Source organism: Lingula anatina, chromosome 2, assembly GCF_051362555.1.
Source record: "Lingula anatina isolate TDL-2025a chromosome 2, LinAna3.0, whole genome shotgun sequence".
Lineage (NCBI taxonomy): Eukaryota > Metazoa > Brachiopoda > Lingulata > Lingulida > Lingulidae > Lingula > Lingula anatina.
The window spans coordinates 20671717-20692275 of record NC_141768.1 but is presented as its reverse complement, the minus strand read 5'-3'; the positions used below and the strand labels follow the sequence as shown (position 1 = coordinate 20692275).

Sequence of the window (20559 nt, the reverse complement as noted above, 5' to 3'; positions counted from 1 at the left end):
CTTTCCTCTGTCTGACTATCTGATTTTCTGTCTGAATTGTTTACTGAAAACATGTAGATACTGTATTTATAAAAATAGTATATACAAGTGAATGGAAATTTATATGACGTGAAAATATTCAGAGAGTTCTCATTCAAGAGCACCTACCTTTGTCATATATAGCAAAATGTAAATACTAGTGAAATGAAAATCCTTTTTAGGTATATGTAATCATTGCTTTCCCCCATATCATGACAAATTACATATATTATTATTATTATTATTATTATTATTATTATTATTATTATTATTATTATATCTTCTGAAGACATTTTTAAATTTGTGAAGAGTTTTTTAATGATCTCGTCCACTAATAAAACGGACACACAGACAAATATGATGAAAAATTACATCAAGCTAATCACAATATTAACTGTGTATTTTAGGAACATACAGATTGGGCCAATGAAGTGCTGAAGAAGAACAAATGTCGTTTAGTCGGAGACTTGCGGAAAAGTGTGGGGGATGGCTTGACTCTGGTTAATCTCCTGGAGATTGTTAGTAAGTTGATTTGCTTATGAAATTATACATGTAGTTTTAAAATTAGTTTAAAGGCATATATAGCTTTTTTTCTGTAAATCAAGACAATCCCCCCTTTGTCACCAAGGCAAAATTAGGCCCTACCCAAAACCACCGAGAATTTTCTAAAAGTGTATGTACCAGTTTTCAAGTCTTAAAATTCCTTAATTATATTTTACCATAATGAGTGGAAATCACCAGTGACCATCTGTTATGTGAGTGACTTAAAAATTACTTAATAGATAATAATTTTGGAATGGGTTCTGGATATAGAATGCCCTGGTAATTACTAAGGGGAAAGCTTTAAAATTTCCAGGAAAATTACATTTTTTACTAAATATTAAGAAGTTACATTTTCCCTCTCTTTAGTATTGATACGTAACTCTCAGAGAACTGAAGTTTTAAAATGGGTAAACAAATGAAATAACACTATTAAAAGATGGTCTTGAAGAAATTTTTTAGAAAGATGGGAAAATATTAAAGGCAAAGAGAATAGATCATTAAATGCAGGTTTGAAAAGGTACAAAATTTTTGTTATCTGAATAGATAAACTGAACAAAGCTTCTTTTTTTCCTCAGTAATCATTCAATAAAAGCTACTACTAAAGTTACATGTTTAATTGACCCAGTTGCTAGGAAAAATGAAATAATACACAGGTGATTCTTATAGAAATTGCACCTGGTAAAATCAATATAACCATCATTCAAACTGGGACTGTATTCTTTTTCTGATTGATTGGCATTAAAAATGTCCATGTATAAAAGTCTGCAGGTTGAAAATTCTACTTAGAGTAAAATAGCTTCATTGTGTGCGTTAGTTGCACATTTTGTCAATAGATGGCGCAAGTGTATGTGGAGGTCCTGCCACTCAATGAAGCTTTTCATTGAGGTGATAATAGGTCATTTTATTGCACTTGGAGATTCGAATAATATCCATCTTATAAGAAGAAACATGCATTAAACAATGAGTGAAATAATTTTTATTAAGTTTTTTTTTCATTTTTCTTTAAAAATCAGTAGTTTCATTAATTTTCTGATACCCAAATCCACAAAGTTAATACAATACACATCTTTACAAGAGGCACAGACACAATTTATAAGAACATACATTCTTAGTAAATATAATATTTCAAGTGGTGTCATGGTAGATTGACATAAGCATCTGATTTTTAAAATTTACAACATTTACCAAACTTTTAACACACATGAGGCTGTCAGGTTTTGGTATCAGAAAGGTTGAATAATTTGGCCTTGGGTATAACTGTAAACATATTTACTAGTCTTTAAGCAAAAATACAACCACAAATTAACAAATATTTATTAAAGGGGTTCTTGTCCATGATTTGAGCCTCCGTACCTTTTTGTGACAATTCATGTATAGAGGATCAAATGACACTAGTTCAGGAACCTGTTAATCCTGAATATAAAAGGGGAGAATAACAGTCAACATTGGATTAGATGGTGTGTTATGGTATAAGCTAAAGGAACTTGAAGGTAGAGTGACCTGTCCAACTGCCTGACTCTTTGGGCTGGAAGTAAATGTGAATACTGGTGTACGTATTAGATACAGTACTTGTAGTAAGTTATTTAGGAGAGTATTAGAGATGGATTCATAAATTCATGTTGAATCAGTACCTGCTACACTGTAGATGTCTGCTTACTAGGTAAGTTATTATAGTGACAAAATTTACCGAGCTGTGAAGTTTTCTTGTTTAAGTGTTGTAGTTGGTGGTAATTTCAAACACATTATACAAAATTGATTAATCGTTTATATACTCAGCTGTGTAATTGTTTATTAATTATAAAAAAGTCAGAAAAGATGCGATTGTCTCTCCTCGACAAGATAATTTGAAAAGGGTTATCTGGTCTACCCCTAGCTGCAGTCCTATTTCTGTCACCAGAGTAGTATTTTTGTCAATTGATTGCTGAGAACATATTGACATTCCTTATTGGCACACAGTTGACAGGAGGCTGATAGGAAAGATTGCATTTAGATTTGGCTGCAGGAGGGGGTTAGTGGTATGCTTTAATAAGGCATATGTTTTTATAGTTTAGATGAAAGGCAAAAATTAAACACAGATGGTAGGAAATGAAAAAAAAAATTAAAGCCTTGTTGAATGGATATTTTACCATTTCTGCATTTAACATACTGGTAAAATTGTTGTACAGGTATGGATTTTCTGAACACTTTTGAATTTTCACACAGGCATTTTCAAATACTTTTGAATTCAATATTTAATCAAGAAAATTGAAGCATGAATTTAGAGTTTAAGTCAATAATATTTGATCATGATTATTTTTATTATTATGGTGCAGCTAGGCTATAGCAATTGGTCATCTCCTGTTGCACTGTGACCATTCTGAATGCTTCTGTATTGAGTTTTGACAGCTCCAAGCCCCTCACAGGGCACTAATGGTCAGTTCAGACACGTTCCAATTTAAAATGGCAATGAGGCAAAAATGCGCCCCAAGTCAATCCTGTTCACTGAACAACAAAGTCTTTGCTGATTGTCTTGTGCAATCCTGTCCCTTGGGTTGGAAGACCCCATAATATTTCAGACATCAAAATTGATGGATAATCAACCATGTTGCCTGCATGAGGACAAGTATAAGGCCCCTTTTAGTCTTAAGTTCATTCTGGTATGGACACATCTCTGGAGTGACAAAGACCGGTCAGTCCACTCAGTCTGACCAGGGAACAACAACAATAATTAACAACAGTGTTGATACAATAATATTGATTAGGGTATGAAATTATGGAAGCAAGGTTTTTAACAGAGTGAGGTCTGTAAGAAAATATCCCTTTGGGTTTCCATTGTGGAGTTTCCTTGGTGTGTACAAACAACACAGCCCACACTCTGCTTTTTACATGAGGGGGCTGCTTTCAGGAGCAAATTGGCGTGAAATCTATGGAGCTTTCATGCCTTGTTATAAGCTGTGCCTGCTTCACTTTGATGGGGACTCCCAGTGCTGTTCACAACAGCCACTCCAATGACCCTCTCACCCTTCCCCAACCTGGACACACAACACGGAATTTAACCTTAAATATTTGAGAATGTTCATTCATCAGTCAGGATTTTTCCCATGCTGCGTAACTGTAAACTGACCAGTAAAACTTTGCTGACGCCCAATGCAGTTGCTGTGTGATTTGTCCTGTTAAATAAGGTAGGTTCCTTGTAGAATTGAAAATGATATAGTTTCTATCATGTTTAAACATTTAAATTGTAGCTTGAATTAAAAGGTGTGAAGAATTTGGAAGCCATTTGATAATTAATTAAGGATCATGTACTGATCATAGTTTGGCTATGCATGATAGGGGCAGATGCTTGATAATAATTCTATTCACTGAATTCAACATAAGGGTACCTCTGTGTTAGATGTTCAAATTAACACATTATCAGCAATTGACACATATCCAGTTGATGGTGACACAGGTTTCACTAAAAGAAAATATGAATTTTCATGAATTACTAGTACATGTTTTACAATTAAAACAGCTGGTTCAAAGTGCAGTACTTGCACATGAAAGCATTTAATATTGCATGATTAACTTTAATGAGAGGGATAAAACCTCCGTGGACTTCTTAGAATTTATGCCTGGAATATTCCCACAATTTCGGAGAAATTACATGAAGAAACAACAGGTTTTGAAAGCATGTCTGGCCTTAACATTTCATACCTAATTACCCAATATTAATGGGAATTATCAGAGCTTATTGTGTAAATGTGTATTTTATTGATTACTAAAAATAACAAATGTCAGAAGTAATTGTTGTTTTGACTGGAAAATATCACCCCTTAATGATGAAAAATTATACATACTAAGATCTAACTTATATTGAAGCATTAACTTAATTGACCTTTTTGAATTAATGATGTCCCATGAGATGGAGTTACATAAAATTTATGATATTACATTGATATATTTGCTCAGGTGTTTACTTTAGGGATACAGTTAAGTATCAACTGTAATATATCTGCACTGTTTGGGTCATTATGTCAATTAGGAAAATCAATATAAGTAGGGGCCCTGTATTCTAAACACACTGAAGTTAGGGAACATGCATACATTAATTACTAGAAAATTTAAAAACCAAAAAATGTAAAAAAATAGATATTTGCGTGTAACATAAATAAATGATCAAGCATACGGCATGGCTTAATAATTCTTTAATGTGGACCCTATAAAATGTCCCTCAAAACCTACTTTCAAAGCCTACATGTATTAAACCTAGGTATGCTTTCAGTGAAAGTTACTGAGATGAAAGAATACAAATATATGCCATGTACTTAGCACATAAAAGGTAAAGGAAATGTTAGTTCTGCAGATTGTGGGTAGAGTGGAGTGATCGATAGATGAGCTGAATTCATACCACAGCTGAAGTATTTGCTTTTCATATTCATTCAGGGCTGCATTCACTTTGACTATAGCATATGCTTGTGTTGAACCAGAGTTAAACTTTTAGTAGGGATCACTTTGAAAGTTACTCAGTATTTTTTTTCTCTCAGTTGTGCGGCAAGTTCACAGTGGACTTAGACTTTTTAATGCGTCTGAAAAGTAAATCTTGTTTCACTTCTGCTGGTACTTCAAATCAGTTGCTGGGCCTGGACAATTTAAGAGATATTTAAAACTAAAATAGAACATAAGAGGTTGTTTCGAAGTATATTCCTGTAATTCTTGTGTTAGATATCATTATTGTACAATATACAGTAAATAACATGGACTCTTGGTAACACCACATTTCCAGCTGAGACAGCTGATATGAGACCCATGTGTAGTTAAAGGTAAGAATTGCTAATTGTGAATGTGTTGGTCCCCTGCAGTGAACTAAATTAGAATTCAATTGGCAACAGTTAAATCTAATTAATGTTTCCTTGTTATCAAGTCCACATAGTTATGGGGACAGAAAATGAGGCAAAGTAACTGTTGAAAAAAATACTTTTAAAAACTCGAACAGACTTTGATTTATGCACAATATGACTCTATAATGACTGAATCTGTTACATAATGTTAATGCATCATTGCGATCCATAACATATGGAATCTGAACTTAACAGAGTCAGGTGGTGCATAAGGTGCATACCTACTAGTATAATTTTTAATGTCTATTATATCAGCAGAAAATCGAATTAAATACATTAATCAAGGATTTACATATCTGAAGCACAGTGGGATCTCTTAGCTTTTAGACCATTTTCTGTATTATAGCGATAACCTGCTTAGAATCTGACAGCTAAGGATTCTTGGTGAAACTGTATTAAATCACCTGATGACTTCTTTTAAACGTAAACTGGTTGGAGCCCAAAGTCGAGTTTCCAGTCAAGCTGAGTCGAACTATCTTTGTTTTATCCAACTCTTCAGGACATCTGATTACGATTAATACTCCAAAGGAGGTCAGTCTATTTGCCTCAGCTTATTCTTTGGGAGGAGGAAGAGGGTTATTAGCTTTCACAAGTTAGCCTTCTACTGTTTTGGTGAAAGTAATAATCTACTAGTGCTCTGGGTTACATCTCTTATTCAGAGACCTACTTAATTTTACCTTGAAACAACCTCCAAAATTTATTTGGTTTATTGGCCATGTCCATTCTGGGGAGCTTTATTGAGGAGACTCGGTTATATAAGGCTGCATTCAGAACAGTGGACTAACTAGTCTGAGGGTCAAATATGGCCGAACCACTTAAATACTTTCCCACAGGGAATCTATTCAGTGTCTATTAGCGGATTAGACGACAAGTGGCCATATTTGACGCGGACTCTTTAGGCCACTGTTCTAAATGCGGCCTAAGAGACAGGCTATTAAGTTGTCAGTCCCTCTAAGGGAGTATTCAGACTTAGTCATGGTACCAGCTAGATCTATTCAACTCAACTCAGGAATTCTGGCTGAAGTACAGTCAAAGTAATAATATTAAGCTTAATTGTCTGACACGCCCCCTGGAGCAACTTGGCGTAATTACCCCTTTATTGAGAATCCCAGCTGAGCTAGATCTATCCAGCTGGTACCTTGTCTGAATCTGAATGCCCCCTACATGTACCAGCATAGCTGTGTAGCTAAAGTATTCTGCTTGATGGGAAAAAAGGCCTGAGCTTATGATAAACAGACAGCCTTTGGAGATTGACAGAACTCGGTTAGAAATTTGTCTATGTCTGAACATGCAATGTGTTAATTCTCATCTAACATGTTAATTATACAGCATGTGGTTAGGAACAGTTGCTTAAATGAATATTCATGCCAACAGGAACACAGCCAATTATTTTGAAATTAAGATGATGAAGCATGGAAAAATTTACACAAGGTTTTGAGCGTACAAAGTGTACGTAATGCTGTCGCATACTGTCCTTACTCTAGATTCTAACTCATGTGTGTATTGTCAGCTGTTACAGTCTCTGTCTTATCTTTACCTGTGACATGGCCATGTTCTCTTATTCAGGTGCAGCAAAAGTCGAAGGGATCCAGACCAAGCCAATCATAAGAGCACAGAAAGTGGAAAATCTGCAGAAATGTCTGGCGTTTCTCGAGGGTAAAGGTCTGGATGTTCAAGGGATTCAAGCAAGAGGTTTGTTACAATATCTTCTTTTGAATATTTTTTTTTTTTCTGATAATCATAATCCATTATGTCATGGCCATATATCATGGCCAAAGCTTGATTGACATACACAAGAAATTGCACTTGCATGCAGAGATAAGTAGATTGCTGATGAGGCTGCCCCCAAAGGGTGTGGTGTAGACTCCCCCCCCCCCCCCCCCAAAACACACGGTATTTCATCATTTCTTTTTGACTCCTGGGTACTTATCTGTTTAAATTTTGAAATAACTTGCTTTATAGAAAATTACGATCTGAAAATTTCTTAAATATTTTTTTCTCTGCCTCCTCTCTCCTAAAGGTCAGCATGTTGTGTTGAAGGTTCTCAAGCATGTTAATTTCTCAAACCCTGTAGATGCAGCAACAAAAAAGAAGGGAAATTGCACTTCCTAAGGCAGGAAAGGTTGTTAGGTTTCTTTTGTTATTTTTTAAACAAAGCATCATTTTAAAACAGTTGATCATATGCAAAAGCCATACGGCCAGAATTCCGTATATGTAAGGTGATAATGTCAGATAAAGTCAGGGCGAAGTGGGTGGGGTAGTTGGGGGGGGGGGGGGGTGTTGTGGGTCATGCCACCCGGAAATTAGAGGGAAAATGGATTGATTTTGTGTTTTCTGAAGTGCATAGCAGTTGATCTGATTCTTAAAAATATTTCATTTCTGTGTTGTCTCTTAGATGGACATACTCAGTACAATGTATATTTTCAGTATCTTCTCTTCCATTAATACAGATACTCAGTACATTCAATCAGTTTTGCCTCAAACTATCTCATACACTGTTTGTCATATGTAACAATCAGGAAAAATAAAAATTTCAAGTAGATTGGGTCAAAAACTGTAATGCAGCTTAAGACATCCATCACAAGGAATTGGCCATATACTGAAATTCACTTTATGCTCCTGATAAATGGAGTAGTAAAACCTCTAGCGCTCACTTATACACATGCTGCTCAGTTATCAGTCTGGTTTGACATTTATCCCAGATCAGCTTGCTCAATATTTTCCTGATCACCATGGAGTTACTTTGATCCTTGGAATATGTTCTTAACCTTACCATGCAGAAAATGTACTAAGATATGTAATATTAGGAGGGCGTTCAAAGTGATTTCTCAGTTGAGCTGTGATTACATGTGATACATGGCACTCTATAGGACTTAATAATGTTGTACATGTAAGTGATTATTTTATTTAGTAGAGAAAAGAGAACTGATGTTATATTTCTCTGTTTAAAATCATGCTTGTCTTGTTTTTTTTTTAAATTTATGTGTAGAAATGTGTTAACTGTGCAAATTTTATTGTATTTTATTTTTCAAAGAATAGTTATAATTAGTGAAACAGATGTCACATTTTTACGCTTTCAAAGAAGGCATGTAGCCTTTTTACATGCTTAACTTCACAGCTGTGTTGGGAAAAATTTAGTTTGGTCACCCGAAGCTGGTGCTGTTATCAACCCATTTCTGTATTAAATGGAGCAGTCAGCAACAATAATGATATACATTTCATGTAATAAGCTCCCTTGTCTGTTCTAGAATTAGTCAGTGGAAATCTCAGATCTACTCTGGACCTAATGAGCAACATTAGGAAGTTTTATGATGTAAGTATAATTTAGAGTTATAGTATAAGTTTATTTGAATGTAAAGTTGAGACTGCATATATAATGTTCATATTTTCCATCCAGGTTTTTTTAAATATGTTGTTAACATCTTTCACATATTTGATGGAGAAAACAATAATTGATGTTATTTAGAAATGTTAGTAGTTGTGCTATCATTATGGAAACTTATGTTTCTGCAAGAGCAAAAATAATGATCAGCATTTGGAATGTGAGTGTTCTGATTTTTCACACATATGCGCATACAAAATGCACACACACAAAGAAAAAAAAAGAAAAAATAATAGTATTGGAGGGGGGGGGCAGTGAAATTTGCTAGGATACAGTAAAGAAGAAAAAAAGTAGATTCTTATCATCCCAAGCACTCTGATTGAAAGTTGTTATCATGTTAATCTGTGACTACAACTCCCAACACAATACTGATGTAGTTTGGTACACAGGCTCTGATGGGATGAGAAAAGATGTGATAAACCCCGTGAAAGGATTGTGGACACAGCATAAAGAAGTATCATTTGACCTGTAGCAACATTCTGTCTGGTGTCAACTATAGCTGAATGGGGGAGGTGACAATGGTGGGTGCAGGGTTGATCCAGTAAATATTCCCTATTGAACACAGAGTGATGTGAAATGCATTGTAGCATAGCCACCGACAAAGTCCTCTGTCTTTTCCCTTTTCACTTTCTGAACTCACCATGAAGATGGAAGTGGATCAGAAGCCACAACCCAGTGCACTAACTCCAATGCTGTTGTCTGAAAATATGGTGGTCCATACAATCAAATTGTCCTTCACTTAAAGAATAAATGACCGGAAAGCTTTTGTGTGCGGTAGCTTTATAAGCTCCATTTTTGTGACCAGTGGCCACTTATTATAACAGGGTTTGGACGCTGACTTGATTTGTTAATCCTGCTCGTTGGAGATATTTCCTCAGCGTGCCATATATTACATACACCAAGCCAGCAATCATGGACAATTTTCTGTATTCTGCTATTTATTACCTTCAGCCCCAGTATCATGGTGGAGGAGAGCGGAAGGACCAGAATGGAAATGTAGGGTCCCAGGGGTATCCGCCCAGGCCTGGCTCCGCCCCTGCCAGGAGAGTTCTGGAGAATGAAGGTCACACCCAGGTGCCACAAGGAAATCCAGGAACCAGACACTATCCAGGTATGAAACTATATCAGACTGTACATCATGCAGCTACATTTATTCTGTTATAATTGTGTTACTTGCCTTTTTATTTTTGATAGATGAACTGAAGATTCTGGTTTGTCATATATATATTTTTATTAACGTCAGTGTGTAATTACTCAATTTAAAGTTGAATAAAATGAAATGAATCTATTTCCCAAAAAAATTTTTAGTAATACTTTAGTTTTGAAGAGTTAGCTAACTTTGTGTTAGAAAATACATTTTTATGGTTATGTGAAAACAATGAAACTGGAAAAAGTAAGATATTAGAATAAGTAAGGTGTTTGAAATTTTTTAGTTATTACTGTAATATAAGAAATGGCAGATATGGGCAGCAATGCCATGGTGACATCTAGTTCCTGGCTGTTTCTTGATCTGCCAGCACATTAAGTACATTAAGTGCTGTGCATTAAGCTAATTTGTAGCCTTCTGTCAATCAAATTGTTCTGTGCTATTATTTGTTACCTAGTTAACACAATGAAAGGCTGCTCAGATGCAGAAATTAATGATACTATCATCTATGACTTAGTTTTGATGCTTTTAAACTACGGGCTTGTCTAAGTGGCACTTGCTGGTAGGTTTTCTATTATTTTATTTTTGGGATATTATTTGGTTTCTTTACCAAGTCATGTTTTAATATCTGAAAAAATAAAGAACTTGTGAATGTTCTTCAGACATTATGATAGACATATATCTTATGTCTCAATTTACTTAAATGAAAAAAAATGTGTAGGCCTGTCATGCAGTCTTTGGTGTTAAAACAGATAATATATAAATATATACAGAAATAATTTAAAACAATTCTCCAGGCAATCAGTTTGCTTAAATTTTGGAGTATCTGCAAGTGGGCCCCTGTATAATATTGTCGTCTGAAACCAGTTTCAGAAAAGAACTTTAGCCCCTAAAATTGTCTAAATGTTAGACAGAAAATTTTGTTGTTGTTTTTCACTTTAAGTTAAATTCATTGTAATTCAATTAAATGAAATTAAGTGTTGTTCTGAAACATAAGCTATGCCTTTCTTGTTGTAAAACAAGCACAATATTTCATTTAGCTGCTGATTTATCTTGGGTCAAAGTAGACTCAAATGTTGGTCTAAAAGTTGAGACCAGTTTCCAGGCTAAAGTTGTTTTGTGAAACTGGGGCCCCCTGATAATGTCAGCTAGATTTTTCTTTTGCCTGAGTAAGTCTTGCTGTGAACAGTATCCTTTTGGCATTGCTGTAGAGAAGCATATTGATCAGCAATGAATCAGTGGGGATTACCCCTCTCCCCTTTCACTTCAAAAGCATGATAAAACTTAAACACATATTAAATTGTTGTCAATGAGGATTATGATCCTTATTAATAAATGATAGTCTCTACCCTCCTTCCAGACTCTCATGGCCTCTCTTTTATGCAAAATTATCGGTTTAAAATTTTTTTAATCAAATTTTTATTTGAATTTTATTAATCAATTTTTAAAAATAATTCACAATACTTAATCTCTCATTTTCTGACATTTGATACAGATATTTTAATATTTTATTAAAATTCAAAACCAATTTCTATTCAGAAGTCAATGGCTTGGTCCACCAGAAGAATATGTACAATGCTGCCCCTCCTGAGATCTTGCCTGGCCTCATGGCAAAGGATGATGCTGGGGAGAAGACAGAGGTTAGAGAGCCCATAATGGTAAGTGGACAAAAATATCCTTATACAGGGCATATAATGAACATAAACAACCAGTGATGGAATTTAAACAGAACCCAATTTCATTATAAGGTATATGTGAGAAACAAGCAAGCACTGGTTTCATCCCTGTACATTTATCAGCTTATAAAAGTCTTAAAATTAAAGGGAAGGGTTTTCTCTGTGCCAATAAAATGAAGCCAGTTACTGCATGTAAATTGATAAGCTTTATATGATGTACTTTATTAGTTACAAAAAGCATATAAGTCCAAGATTGGATGTAGGAGTTCATAGTGGAAATGTGTTTGGATGTAATTTGGGTCGTCTCTGCTACATTTTGAATAAATGATTATGGTGATATTGATGATAAGCATCTTGGAAACCACTCTGAAAATATTATAAAAATCTGTTTTCTTGGAGTCTTACGTGCCACTAACCTAACCCTTATGTCTTTAAATGACTTATTAAGTGCAAGGTGAAAAACTTAAGATTGAGTTATTTTTGGGTTTAGACCTTTGACACATTATGGACCATCTTAAAAGAATTTTAATTAATTAAAAAATGAATCAGATCATTTTTGAAGGTACAAATACATTGAATTTTATTACAAACTAAAATCATAAAAATATGAAAAAAATAACATGTTATTTTATTAATCAAATTTTATGCAACAGCAAGATGGGTGTGGCAAAATAGCTAATTATATAATGAGATTTAAATCTTTAAAATTATAACTGAAGCACGTGTGTCCTAACCTTATCATCCCCTTGTTATCAGGTTGTCCCACATGTTAACACATTACACATACAGAGATAGTTGCCAGGCTAGAATCAAGCCAAGACTTGATATACAACTTCATTTCTTTCTGATTAACAGTGTCAGGGAGAGGAAGTTATCTTTACCCTTGTCCAGGGGAGACATGACATGTAAAACTGAAAGATATTAATACAGTCATATGTTTTAGTACATTTAAGAAAAGGATTTTTTGGAAAGGTTTTAATTGTTTTTGAACATGCATGTGGGAACATATTATAAATTGGAATAAGAAGGTAAATGTGATCATGCTTTTATTTGTACATGTACAAGATAATTTTGATTACACTAGAATCAGTCTGATCTAATATCATTCAATCAGTATGATATACAATAATGTCACATTTTATACTGCCTGTTTTACTGTTTTTCAGCATTCTACAGGCCGTATCTTTAGAGATAACAGCAGTTATCTCCATGATTTTTTCCCATGAGCTGGTCCCAGCCAACAGAAAAGTTACACTCTTTTGACCATATTGCAGTACACCATTAGCTTCTAAATTGTTAACATGCTCTTGATGTGATATTTTCAGTCCACCACAGAGCTTGACCCACATGGTGTCTCCCAGCACGGTGCCAATCAGCGGCGACAGCAACTTGCCAACGTGACTTTGATGAACAACCGTCCTCGCAGTGCCAAAGCCATTCTGTCTCCAGTACAGCACCAGCCACCAGCTTCAGCCAGCCAAGCCTGGAGTGGGGCTGCTGCCAACAGGCACAATGTAAGTATTAAAAAGATGTTTCTGTTACACACACACGTATATATGCATGCGCACACATACACAAACACACACACACACACACACACACACACCTACAAAATACAAAAGACTCAATTGATAACCAATGATCATAGTCAGCTGGCAGACACAAAATTAGTTCCAGCAATACCTGTACATTTAGTAGTATGATTATTAATATAAGCAATTCCATTGTAAAGAATGAAAAAGAGTAATACATTTTAAGCAAGATGTAATGGGTTTTTGCCATGATTCAGTCTAACCATGCAGCCACTGTATCTACTGTACATGCTGAATTTTTAATGTGTTTTTGTAGACCAGACTGAGACATATTTCCTTTTATAATTTAAGACAGTTAAGCTGACAGAAAGCCCCTTTGTTAACTAGTCAGACATAAAAAATATATATCTGAATGGGAAAACGTTTTCAAAATATCATTGGAAAATAGCAAACATTAAACAAAGGAAAAAGACAGGAGTTATGGTTATTAATTACAAATTTCAAAGACTGTTGTTTATTTTTATCAGGATTAGATGTTTTTATTAGTCACTCCTAAAAACATATTTTCTGACATAAACCCAACTCAGAATTTTTTAATCTTCTCTAGGAAATCATTGTTTTTCAGTAATAAGATTGATTGGTTATTTATTGAGTTATAAATAGCCTGAAGTTCCTTTTTGTCACACTGTTGAACTTGTTTCTCCGAACACATGCTCCATTACTTTCTGTTATTTTATATAATTATATCTTGTAGCCTGTAGCCACAGTATCACCAAGTGTGGAAGAAAGATTACGCTCACTATTGAATGAACAAGATGCAACACATCATCAAATTCAGGTAATAGATCTGTGCAATTCTTTATTTATAAGGGATTAGAGGATGCTTGGTATTTATGAAAAATTACTTAAGGGGTGAAAGATAAGGAAGAAATTCATGAAAAGGATTATTTTGGGGTGGAGTGCTTAAACCATTAACTTATACTGTCCAATGCTGCCTGGCTATTTTTTAAAAATCTAATATCTGATAAATTTGTAACATGTTCATTTGTTTTGATACTCAAATTTGGGGTTGTGATGTATATGTATCCAACTTTTTATATTTTTTCTTGTAATGTTTGATTTTGATGTGTGATTTTTAGGTTTTTTTTATTTTCATCTATTTTTATTTATTTACTTATTTTGCTCTGTCCAATCATACTAGCAGCATTCCTTTAAAAGGCAAAGGGTTACCATTGCCATAAACAATATATAAGACCATGTGGCAATGGTAAATACCGCTGAAGCATGAATGTGTAACATGAACTGTTGTAAACATTGTGAAATGTTAAAGGTTGTAGTAGCAAGTCAGTATATGTTATTACTTGTCAGATGAAAAAAAAACTTGAAAAGGATTATGCAGAGCTTTAAAAAAAGGTATATATTTTAAAAGATCTGAAGACTTGCTTGGTAAATATAATTCCCTTACTGGCTTGGGGTTCATTTTTCTTATATAGGGCTCATACAAGAATGTATATTTTTTAACCAGTTGGAATAAATTATACTGTATGTTTTAAATGTGGTTCAATTATTTTTTTGACCAATTTGTTACTAGTTTGTCTAAAAAATTAGATTTTATCCCAATATACCAAGGGGTATTGGGGAGGGGAGTAAACAGCATATCACAAGAAAGGTTTTTAATCTTTTTAGTTTTCAGACAAAACTAGTTTATTTCATTTATTCATTAGTGTGTGACCTTAAGGTCCACCCTTTCCCTTTTAACATGGTAATTACAGAAGTTTGATGTGAAAATTAGGACATTTGACAAAACACTTTTAGCGCAGTGTCATGTATTTTGCACAAATTGATCAGAACAGTTTCCATGTAAACAGTAGAAAACATAATTCACAGCTGGTGAAGTTATAGCTATTTGGAAAAAATTGTTTGTGGGCAGCCAGGGAGGCAATACTGTAACAACATGCTCTTTTGGTGGCTGCACTGTTAATTTCTTAAGAAATTCTAACTTGTCCACTTGGTCTACTGTTGCTGCTTGGTGGCTGCTGCTGCTGATGATGATGATGATGATAATGATGGCAATGGTGATGATGTATTTTTAGGGTTACGATGAGGGTGAGCTTCTTCTCCCTCCACCTCCACAAGTACGCACACCTCTGAGCCACGATGAAGGTATAGATAACCCAAGTCTAGAAGATGACGTCAAGGACACAGCCATCTCAAGACTGAGAGACAAACACCAAAGATCACCAAGTACAGAAGGGGATGATGGCTACCAGTCTGCTTATGTGGTAAGGATTGGTTCATTTACCGTCTTACAAGATCTTAAGAGGAATTTTACATCTGGAGTTGTTCACAACATTCCTAACTTAGACCCAGAAGTTGACTAAATTACGTCAGTATGTCACCAGATTGCACACTAATTAAGGGTGCCCAAAGACATTTTGAATGTGAAGGATCATGTGAATCACTGTGATTTTTCTTCCTCTGGATCCCTCTCCATACTTGAAATTTATAGAAAATGATAAATTGGAACCACTTGTGATGAAATTTTGCTCAACCTGGACAATGCAATATTTAACATTTACTGTGATTATTCAGTAAATCTGAACAAAATGAATTACTAAATTTTCCCAAAACAATGTTTTGCCAGTAATACATGAAAATATTGATGAAATAGTTTTGAAAATAAAATTAGATGACTTCTTGCAAGAAAGTAGTATATTTTTATGAGTAGTTAAAGGTGATAAACTTCAGAAAGCAAGATGTAAGAACAAGTGATTTATTTTTTAAAAAATACCATAAGACCCACAGGAATAGGTAGAAACAGCTTAAACTTCAATAATATTAAGTTGAAATTTCAGTTTTTGAGCGGGGGATTATGACAAAAAAGAAATAAGATTTAAATGACAATAAATTCTATGGTTTGTTTCTAACTGCTTTTGTATTTTTGTGTTTGTTTTCCTTAATTAATCAGACTTAAGGCATTAGGCAAGTACAGATTCTTTGTTCAAAGTAGGTTATGAGGAAAAAAGAATGAACTGAAATTAACCTCATGTCATTTTTGTTTCATTCACTGTATTTCTTCATGTTAAGAATTAAGAAGAATAAAGATTGAAATTTAATTTTTATCAATTACTGATTGCTTAATTGCAGATTGATTTTTAATGGTGTTGGACTGTTTAACTTGTAAGTTTACTTTCATGTTAAAATATATGTTTTTGTATCTTAGTTTGATTTCTGTCAACAGTGGGGTGACTGTTACTTTCAAAACTTACATACCCTTTTCAAAGTTCTGCATGTTTGCCTTAAGTTTGCATAATGTTTTCACCTTTCTGTTTATTTAATCGTGGGAAACATGAGCCTTAAACTGAAGGCCTATTGTTGTAACATGTTTGCAGACACAACTACAAATTTGATCATTGTTTGTGAGTTTTAAGCCCTGATTCGTGATACTGAGAAACCTGCACTGTTATTTGAGAATTCAACAGCTGAGGCAGACATTCAGATCTCATATTTTGTACTTGCAAATATTATGAAGAATATGGCGCCCCTTATTGTTTTATCTTGTATTTGGTGAGTATTGTCCATATAGTTTGATTATACTTTATGAGGGCATAAAGGTAGAAAAGTACATGAACAGCTGATGAACTACATGAACCTTAACGTGCATAGCTACAGTACAGCGTACCATCAGGAAAGCTATATGCATGTATCATGCTTGGCTCCCAGATTGGGAAAAAATTTATTTTTTAAGAACATATAGCATGATGAGAGAACATTATATCTAATAAGACCATTTACCTGCTTTAAGTTTTATTTTAAAATATAGGCTAGCAAGTTTTTCAAGTTTTAGCTCATGAAGGCAGGTACATTGTAGTATGGAAATAGTGTTGTTCCAAATTTGTTTTTAAAGATTTTCAGATATTATGCACATTATCCAGTGTTTGTACATGTGTATATTCAGAAGAGGGCTGAAATATTTATACAAGGAAAATATCATTAGTGCCAGTACATAGAGATATTTGGTGTGATATTATAAGGCATAGCAATGTAAGCAAATGCCAGAGCTGGTAATTCACAGACATATTGATATGGAGTAAGTACGTTGGAATCTTAAATCAAAATGGATAGTAAGATGAATGAACACAGAGATATGAAAAAGGCATTTTGAATAAGTCCAAGGTTAAGATAGAAATATTTCCTGGAAAGATGTCTTGTGCAAACAATGAACCACCAGTGGCGATTAAATTTGAAGTAAAAGTTTACTGCAGATTTGCTGCAAACTACTTTTTTGCAGCAGACAATCTCAGTGAGTTTGCAGCAGGCACGTATCCTTCCCATGAGGCACCCCTTTTCCTAGCTTTCCCCACAAAATGATAACTAGCAAAAAAAAAAAAGACAAAACTGTGCAATTCTTCCATACCTGTGCTTTAAATAATATTTTAAAAATTGTCCACATTAACTGCTTTAAATTTTCTCAAGATATCCTTGTCCCTCCTTACCCAAATCCTGGACATGCCAACAACCTTGCAGCCTTTTTAAGCATTTTTTTCCCTATAAAGAAGATACTTTAAAACATGCTAATACAAAAGCAAACATTATGTTATTTACTTGTTTCTTCAAATATTTACTTATTTATTTGCTTATCTGTTTTTAGCCTTCACAGCCAGACGAGAAGCGCCAGGGACCACGGGGGCAGGCACTGTTAGACAGAATGCCCCAGCACGCCCTCTCCAGGCCCCCACCACATTTGTATACCTCTGATTCATCAACAAACAGCAGTTTTAACATAAGCACCAAGTCCCCAGGGAAACAAAGGTAATGCATTAATTGTTAACTATGTAAAAACTGTAAAGAAAATTTAAGGGTTTATATGTGGAAAAATAGTGTAGAATAATTTTATCTCTTGCAATTTATGTATGATTTATAAGTGCAGTTAATGAATATTTGAAATTATCAGGTTTGTTATGAAAAAATTATGATGCTGTTTTGGTTAAGATTTTCACATTGGTTGGTACACTGCATATACTTCCCTAGGCATTAGTCAAAAATTGTTTAAAAGTGGGCTAACCTTTGTTTTAATGTTTTGATGGATTTGTTACGCTATACAGACACATTAAAGTATTATGCAAAATCATATCAATTTATTTTCTGCATAAGTTGAGTGTACTTCATGACATAAACTATATACAACAAGCACCACAGGACCTGAAATGAGCACCTGGTTTAACCTATTATTTATCCATGTTTACATTATTTGTGCCTTATTTGTGCCCTGAAAATGTATTAGGAATAATTATTCCAAGTGGTCAATCCTGTGATACCTGTGACCCATATAGCTGTAATCCACATGTTTGTACTTTATGTTGACACTGCTTTTCTTAAACGCCCGAGTCAACACTTAATACCGCAAACTGAATATTAATATGTCACAAATCTATTGGCTTATCCCTACGAATGGCTTTCTTAGTAAATCTGGACTGGATAGAAGTTAGAAGAGTGGAAGGGAGGCTTTTTGTATGTAAAGAAAGTATGATATTGGTCCAATATGTGCAGCCCTGAGTTCTATAGAGTCTGGGAAAGAAGTTTAAAACTCGAAACAAATTTGTACTTCTTGGTGAGGAATTGCTGGTTTTAGAGAGTAATTTCTGATATGTGTAGGCTTTGGAAATTGAGGTTAAAGGACTACTGATATATATATTTTATTTATCTCCATAGTTTGTACATCTGTAAGAAAAAAGGAAATGTACAAGCAATAATTTGGTGAATTCTTCTATGTTTTCAGGGAAATGGATAATTCAAACAGTGATCTGCGGGATGCCTGTAACCGCATGTACAGCAAGGACAGAAACACAAGTCTTACACAGTTTGCTCCTGCTCCAGTAAGTCAGCCATTGCTACTTGTGTACATTTTTGTTTTGTGCAGTTGCTGCATTATGAAGATAGATTTTTAATCATGGTGATATCACCTATAAAAAAAATTACAGGTGAATAAAAGTTGATAACCTTGTGTAAAAATGGAGTTTTTTGACAGAATTTGTGTTGAAAATTGTATTTTGTAAAGACTTTCCATTTTGTTATATTCATTGTTTTCCCATTTCTAGGCAAACTTCCATTGTCTCAAGTCATTGTCCCAATAGGAGAAAGAAATTTGAAAGAAAATCTTAAAATTAGATTGTAAAATGATGTGATTGTTGCTGTATTCAAAAGCTTTCAAATAAAAATGATAATTATAAAATGTACCTAAATTTTTTTCAGCTCTCCCGTCCAACAAGTGCCACAGGTCCTAGGCCTTATTTGCCCCCTGGTGCACATCATGGGTCAGGTTCACACAGCTCTGTTAGTCCAACCAGCTCTAGTTCGGCATACACAACCCAACCTGGCGGGGGCAGTACCAGCCCTGACAGCAGTAACTATTACAGATCTCAGCTACCCAGTACTGGAGGGTACCCCAGGCCCAATGTGGGAAATACAGGAAAATTTGTACCCCCAGGTGTTGGAGGTTCAGCACAAACTAGCCAGTCAGTGGGACCTTTGAAGGAGAGGTATTTAAAACAACAGAGGGAGCTGAATAATAGGCCACCTGTTGCACCAGGACAGCAACATATCTCACAGGGAGAGCCTGCAAAACTTTATGACGAAATAGGCAGTGGGCTTATGTCGTGGATGCACAAAACAGGCCCACAGGACAATAAAGGCATGTCCTTCTTAGCAAACTTTACGCGAGGCATGCCTTCGACAACCACCCACTTCAATCCTGGGTTCATCAATGGAGATTTAAGTGGTGACGAAGAAAATGACTTTGGTACAACCATGAGTGATACATCTTCGATGACACCTCCATTACCACCGTTATCCCCCTCCAACACCCCACCAGCCACACCCCCTGATTCTCCCACCTTGCCACAGTTTGCTCGCTCTAACAGTAACGTGGAACATTCACTGAGTAGGCCAGACTTGATCCTGAGCTCGGCAACAGGGAATCTTGCAGGAAGAAAGAAACCTGTGATGAGAAGAGCATCATCTGAAGGAACAAATAAGAAGTCACCTGCCAAGGGTTCGCCAGTCAGGAAGCAGCAGCCAAGTAAAATGGGAAGGGCAGGTAAGTTAGGTTTATATACGATGTAATTTTAGGGGCCTGTTTAGAAAAAAGGACTTCAGCCTGACAATTGGTTTAAATATTTGGATAAAAATGCTAGTCTACTAAGATCCAAGATAATTCAGCATTAGCACAATTGAATTCAATATTGCACCAGTTTTATAACAAGGAACACGTGGTTTATGTTCAGATCAACACTTCATTTGTTTAAGTGGGCTATTATGGATTTATTTTGAACAGAAGTAGACCAATTTTATTTTTTACTAAAGTGCTTTTATGAAAATTGCCCAAGATGACTGATTAATGTCT

At 34.8% G+C, this 20559-nt stretch overlaps 1 protein-coding gene across 4 annotated transcripts in view; it reads left to right on the top strand.

The window, feature by feature from the left end:
* Positions 1–20559, top strand: part of LOC106156690 (uncharacterized) — a 29932-nt gene that overhangs the window by 5963 nt on the left and 3410 nt on the right. The window contains exons 4-14 of one of the 4 annotated variants that reach the window (XM_013532061.2): positions 426–540; positions 6987–7112; positions 8669–8733; positions 9754–9913; positions 11489–11607; positions 12951–13139; positions 13912–13995; positions 15251–15439; positions 17809–17969; positions 18937–19033; positions 19410–20253. In XM_013532061.2, the coding sequence (XP_013387515.2) occupies positions 426–540; positions 6987–7112; positions 8669–8733; positions 9754–9913; positions 11489–11607; positions 12951–13139; positions 13912–13995; positions 15251–15439; positions 17809–17969; positions 18937–19033; positions 19410–20253 (2149 nt within the window). Of the gene's footprint in view, positions 1–425; positions 541–1955; positions 2222–3227; positions 3723–6986; positions 7113–8668; positions 8734–9753; positions 9914–11488; positions 11608–12950; positions 13140–13911; positions 13996–15250; positions 15440–17808; positions 17970–18936; positions 19034–19409; positions 20254–20559 lie in introns of those variants that run through there. The other 3 variants (XM_013532063.3, XM_087004117.1, XM_013532062.3) reach the window with 3 other exon arrangements.